This window comes from Tetrao urogallus (genome assembly GCF_951394365.1).
Source record: "Tetrao urogallus genome assembly, chromosome: 6".
Lineage (NCBI taxonomy): Eukaryota > Metazoa > Chordata > Aves > Galliformes > Phasianidae > Tetrao > Tetrao urogallus.
The window spans coordinates 30,237,289-30,244,427 of record NC_136819.1 but is presented as its reverse complement, the minus strand read 5'-3'; the positions used below and the strand labels follow the sequence as shown (position 1 = coordinate 30,244,427).

The window sequence follows — 7,139 nt, the reverse complement described above, 5'->3', positions numbered from 1 at the left end:
GCCACAAATCATAGCAGTGATAAGATTAATACACAGCACACAAAAAAAGTAGCAGGAGCCAAGTGTTGCAAACATTATACTTGCTGTTAAGAAAGGGAAGTATCTAAGCTAAATGTTTATCATGTTATGTTGATTCATGGAATGCCTAATTAACTTGACAGAACTTAAAAGTCTTTCTGACGATGGATGATTTTTTTTTTCCTCCACAAAAGAATTACTCACAGAAACAGATCAGAGCAGAACACAGCAGTAAAAAAATGGAAAAGTCCTTGAACAGAAGCAATTAGGCAGTAGTTTAAAAACAAAATGATTTTAGAACTTTAGACAAGCAGATACATCAAATCACATAGTAAACCCACAACCCAGTTTTGAAAGGAGGTTCGTTTCAGAACTTTACAGAAACAGAAAACATTAAAGCCATCTTCACTGTGAACTATCATCTGCAAATTTGTTTTCATACTGCCTTACAATTAAGGCATCATGACAGTTTGCTTCCCCACTTCCCCAAATTTTCACCCATCCCATAACCCTGCTCAAGTGACAACGTCTGGTGGCAGATATAATGGATGTGTGTGGTTGAAGGCAGGTTTGGAGAGACAGGAAACAACACCACAGCCAAGGGATAATTCAGCACATAGTAAAACATACTGCTATTTCTCCTTGAGCATAACCCCTCATTCATTCCACAACAGACACTCATTACTGTTTAACACATCATATAATTTATAACATTCACTACAGAGCATTAATTCAATAACTTTATACAGATACCATACAGAAGCCATGTCCTCTTCTGCTTACTGTCAAGTACAAAGCAGCTTACATACCTTAAAAATAAAGCTACACACCACAGTTGTAGCATACCGTACTTTGTGCCAAATAAAAGGTTGCAGTAGTGGCTTTTTGATATTTCAAGACAAACATGATACCACATAACAAACAGTTGTGCAAACTCAGGCCTGGAGGAGGACGTAACTACCTCCTTTTTCCAGAACTACTTTTCCCTGCTTTACTGCTACTACCACCAGACTTGCTGGAAGACTTTGAAGAAAACAGTCTTGTCATGAATTCAGAGACATCTGGCAACTCATGATTCGAATTCAGCATGTTCATTGACTGCTCCATTTCCTGCATGAAAAAAATTAGATAACAGCTCTTAATAGCATTTTCTGTGACATCAGATCACATAGTGAACACGTATAAAAATTCTCAAACACAAATGGTAGCCTTCCAGAATACACGTTGCTACACATTTTTACGCAACTGCAGGCAAATGCCCAGCTACACACAGAGACATAAAATCCCAAAACTAAAAGCACTGACATACAGAAGACGTAACCATGTCTTAAGCAGCCTTACAGGGCAACTAACTGCTCAGATAAAATCGTTTTCTCAGGAAAAATAATGCCATTAAAATACTTATTTCCAGCATTACTTGCTTCCATTTTAAAACAAAAGCTTTTGATCAGATTTTCAGATCCATATTCTCACAGATTGTGCACTCTTTCATTTTTTCACATTTTGCCTTCCCAATTTAGTATTGTTTATGCCAAAAGTAATAAAGTTTTGAAGGGACTGGGTATTTTTATTGCACTAATTCATAATATCAAGCTATTAGCGTAAAACAGTTAAGTTTCCTTTCTTGTTTCATGAGATCATATATTTAGCTAATCTTAACGTAACTTTTGTGATTAGATCTATAAGAACTATGGTAGCCTTTGTTACTATTATATCTATTCTAAATCTGTACATAGCAATTGTGCTTGCTGTTACAGTATTAAATTATTAATGTTCTATATGAACAAGTATCGTGCTGATCCCATAAAAACAAGCTAGCTCAAAAAATATAATATGAGCTCCACACTTAACAAAAACAAAATGAAGTTAGGAATACACTTCAGAATTTAATAAACAGAATGTCATTAATTAAAACTGAGCTGGGAAGTATTTTCTCTCATCCTTCAAAGATAATTTAAATAATAAGCAAGATTCCTTCAACTTGCAGTTTCTCCTTAAGAAGTCAGACCTGTCAGCTAATGCAAACACTGGAACTTCTCATTGTTTATCATCAGAATAGCTTACCTACATACAATGTCAAATGAGTTTAAAAAAAATAAATTAGGAATAAATAATTTTTTAAAATTTCCAAAGCTCAGCTTGGTTTAAAGAACATGCCACAGATACGTAGCATATGCATGTATTAAAATCAGAATTAAAGCCGTATAGGTCTGGTATTTTTACAATATGCATTATTTTATTAAATAAAAAAGGAAAAAAAAATGGTTCAGACACCTATAAAGCACTACTGAAGACAGTGGTCATTTAGAGGAGTTTAAGCTAACCAAACCCTGAAAACGCAGCCACCCAGGACAGACAAGGAATACTTCTAAAAACAAATGATTTAGCAAACACCTTGAATCTCCATTTTGTCCTAGCCTTCTGCTATTCGGCATTTTGCATGGCAAAAGGATAATAAATCAGATAATTTAATGACTACAGTAAGATTCTGAATCATACACGCTATTGCAACATCTCAACAGTCTTGTAAGCTCCAGAGTTAACGGATAAGAGAAATCCTTATCATACTCTTTGTAACACAGCTGACATTAAACAACATCTGAAAATGATGCGCAAGACTTAAACAGTGAAAAATACACTGAAAATTTTTCACACCAAAAAATAGCCCTTGAAAAATTACATTTATAGTTCTAAAGATATTTTGGAAAACAACAATCATGCTGTAATGCATTCAAAGCTTTCTAATTCAAATGCATTCAAAACTATTAATTCTGTGTTGTGCCATTTAACAGCAAACTCATTAGTTTGAATTAACAGAATTCATTATTTTAGCAGCAACATCAATAATTGCATTAATTATGCCAACAAGACATCCTCTGAAGTCCAGTTTTAGCTATCATTTCTGTGTACCTTAAGATGTCATTACATTTGTTCTCTGTATCTCCAAACCTCTGAACTTACTTACCCGTCTCATATCAGGATCACTGGTGTTGACAACTTTAGGCAAAAGCACAAATATCAGTAATGGAAGAACCATCATCACAACCTATACAAACACACACACACACACACAAAAAAAACATCAAGTATTTATTCAGCTAATGTGATGCCAAGATATTTTTATACATCCTGCCATCAAGACTTTAATTAAAATACCAAGTTCTAGAACAATTGCTTTCTGAGTCAGTAACCTCCTATCAGAAATCCGACTGTCAGGACAGAAACCTGAAGTTCCACACAACCAATTTCAAACTCGGACCATTCAAGTGAACGTTCGCCTTTTAACTGTTACAATCTTGCAAAGTGTTCCTCTCTGCCTTAGAAGAACACCATGTTGTCAAAGGAACCAGGCTATGCAATATTTTCAGACAAAATACATTTAACAGAGTTGCTATGCAGGCAATGAAAAAAAGGACAAACAAAAAAGCAACCAAGGCAAAACAAACAAAAACAACAACAAAAATAAAAACCTTACCAACACCAAAAATCAACCACCTCAGAAAAATAAATTACGCGCATGTTTTGTGAATTATTTTTACTCTCCTTGTTCCAAACAACTGCTATATTTGGAACCGTTGCATAATTTTCCCCTTTGTGTGCTGCTTGTACATACCATGGGGTTCATGAGGAAATCCGTCCATCCCCAAGATTCTCTCTTGATGAAGTATGAAGGAGGTCCAGAAGATTTCATCTGGAGTGGGTATGGCAGCCTGACAACTTCTGAGGTTTTGATGTAATTCACATATCTTGCTCTAAGGAACAAATTGTAAATAATTAAAAACACGATCTTTAATGAAAATTAATGATTATTAAATATTCCAAGCAAGGTTTTAAAAATAGACTGCAAATGAAACCATCTGGTAGGCAGTGTCAAATATGCTTCACTTTTCAGAAGCCTATTTTTCTCAGTAGAAATTATACTTGATATGATCAAATAATATTAATTTCAATATTAATTCGACATTTTATTTCTGTCTACATTTTATTTCAGGATAGCTGCAGGAGAAAACAGCAAAAGCAAACCAACAGAAGAACTCCTTTTTAACTCACTCAATTCCACTTATTTTAAGGCAATAAATATGAAAAGAAAAAAAGAAGCTGTGCTCCAGAAGCAGTGTGAAAGGAAAGTGGAATATACTGTCTGATATGGAAGCAACAGATCTACAGAACTTCCTAGATTACTTTTGATGTTGTGCTGTCAGGCACACTTCCTACATCAATACAGAAGTAAATCTGGGAAGGCTCACCTCATTTTGCCTTTTGAAGTTATGTCGACTCGAACAGGCTCAAATTTATGAGCAGGAGATATAACTTCTACTACATAAGATCCTGAAGGTACATCATGAACCACAAAGCTTCCATCTGTCCTGAATTAAAAAAAGTACATATAAATTCCACTGCATTTCAACATACTCCAATGTACTGGAGGTTGGTTTTGTTTATGTCCCCAAAGAAGAAACTTCGTATCAATTTCTATTATAAATCTTTATATGATAACAACCAAAAGGAAAATTAAGATCACTCAGTACCAAGCCCAATAATGTCATTAACACATGTCACAATACCAGCAGAAATGGCCAGCTACATTAAAGATTTCCTATCACAGAATGGCTTGTTAAGCCATTGTCTTGCTGGAGGAATAGCTTAAAAATCTAAGTAGTATTTGAAATGGTTAGATTTCTTGTGCTCAAATGATACAATGAAATTTACTTTGCTTCAGTAATTCCGCTGAAATTAAAAAATAAATTGACTTCCTCCATTGTGTGGGCCGTCATTGAAACTGCAGTTTCTGCCCGTACAGCAAAACAGACAGGTTCACTTTTAATTGCTTCTTTTAGAACTAGCCCACGCTAGAAAGCTCTATCACAACAGTGAGGAAACTAAGAGCTCTGAATATGAACACAGAAGTGGTTTTTAGACAGATTGCTTTTATTTTAAAGTAACTTCAATGTTCATTGAAAATAATTGAGAAAGGATACTTGAAACATTCAGCACAAGCTGTCATCAAATTAAAGTACAGAAGCTTGTAGGTTTCCTCCTACATGCTTCCAGAAGCTTCCAAGAAGGAAAACTTTATGTTCTCTGTCAAAAATTAATCTAAAATATACTCCTCCTAAAAATATTGCTCATAGTTAAGACCAAATAAGTTCTTCAAAGGCAAAAAAAGTAAAAAAAAACCCTGAACACATTTGAAACACATCATGAAAACAAATAAATGAACCTCCTTAGAAGTGATTTCTGTCTTCGTATCAGCTCTCTCAAAATTCTACATCACTTTAGGGCTCTCCCACAACCAAGACAGAAACAGCGACATGTAGGTTGATTTCTCTAATATTTTATGTGACGTTTTGAACCCCTAAAAGAAACGCTAACATTATCGTACTTTGAAACTATATTAAGGACTTTCTCTGGGAATTCCCTTTCAATTTTCCCATTCCAAGCAGTAGTATTTTGATGAAATTTGACTACTGTTTTTCAAAAGACTCATTTGACAAGGTAATTTCTAATTTCATGTACTGATACACAATAGCACCATTCTCAAGAAATAAAAAAGTTGAACATTTACTTCAGTGAGGAAACTTATCAGATCTTAAAAAATGCTTGTAATAGAAAATTGCTCTTGAAATATTCAGCAGTAACCTTGCTATGTCAAATAGTTATTTCTCTCTTATTAGTAACCGAAATGACATTAATAAATAACCCAAACTTGCCTGAGAAGTGGCGAGAAATATATCTCCTGATAACCCAAATGTACTCAACCCTGTCAGCAGAAGGGAAGGATCCTTCTACTCAGCCTCAAATAGCACTGTTAATGAAAAAATGTATTTCCCGTCATGCAGTTCTTACCAGCAGTGACCTACCAACCACCCAGTAAATTGCAAGTGAACAAAATACTACATATCGCAGCTCTTAAGCTGAAACATACCATACTTGTGGTGGCACAGCATCTACATAGATATTCATCATTAATTAATTAAACATTAATTTCTTGGCTTTGTGTTATCACATTATCTGGTGAGTCTATCACTAAATATACAAAAGTGATGTTACCAAAAAAGTTTGTTAACCAGGTTTTGCTGTTATAAGTGTTGTGTGCTTTTAGCTGAGATTATTTCCTCACATTTCAGATAACTCCAGCTACAATCAAGTATTTAGAAACACATCAGCCCCACTGTGTTTTTATATGAGATGTAAATGTGATGCAAGACACCTGTAGCTGGGTTGAACTGCTCCATCAGATGCTATACTGACAAGATCTGTTGTGCAAAGTAAGACCTGCTGTGTTTGCCTATAAACAGATCCCAGCTTTTGCTGCAGAGGGAAAAACACAAAAGAGCTGTATTTATAAACTAGTACATCTTAATCCATGTGAACTTCCTCATTTTAATACATGATTTTAAGAACAAGATATTACGCTGCACTAAAATCACAGACTTCAGAATTATCTTCGACTGCGAAATGATTATCGTTCTTAGTTCTTAGGGTTATTTCTTAGGGTATCTTCTGAGTATCCCCAGAACCCCAGCTGATCGGAATATACTCACTCCGACCTGAGAGGACTTACATGATACTTCCCTATGCATGTGCATCATCCCTCTACACAGCTTTTCCTCCTACTGTTAAGATTTCACGGGTACTGTTAAAAAGTCCCACCATCTGCAAGGTGACTCAGCGCTGATACCTGGCAGCCCAAAAGCCCGCAGCCTCAGCCAGGATCCCCCCACAGGATCTCGCGGTCTCAGAGCGGGACGCGGGAGCGACTGAGGAGCCCCGCGGCCGCCGCCATCTTGCAGCCGGCCCCGCGCCAGGGCGGGGTGCGGGACAGCGGCCCGCGGCACCGAGGGACCCCCCGGCAGCGCCACCCCCCGCCCGCAAGGCGCTCACTTCAGAAAACCGACGTGCTCCTCCCCGTCCACGAGCACCCGAGCCCCCGCGATCCAGTCCTGGGGCTTCACCCCGGGCACTACGGCCCGGCCCTCGATCTTAAACCGCTCCCCGGGGCCCGCGCCGCCCGGCGACTCCACAGTCCCGGCCGCCTCCGAGCCCGCGGCGCCGGGGGCCAGCGGTGACGCGAAAAGGCAGAGCAGCACCAGCGACATGACGCCGCCCCATGCCGACAT

The 7,139-nt window shown here is 37.5% G+C and overlaps 1 protein-coding gene across 1 annotated transcript; it reads right to left on the bottom strand.

The window, feature by feature from the left end:
* Positions 1-975: 975 nt before the first annotated feature.
* On the bottom strand, positions 976-7,139 carry EMC7 (ER membrane protein complex subunit 7; the record flags this gene model as incomplete). Its single annotated transcript, XM_079537454.1, has 5 exons — positions 976-1,128; positions 2,984-3,064; positions 3,632-3,770; positions 4,266-4,385; positions 6,904-7,139. The coding sequence occupies 5 exons, from the start codon at positions 7,137-7,139 to the stop codon at positions 976-978; spliced, it is 729 nt and encodes a 242-aa protein (XP_079393580.1).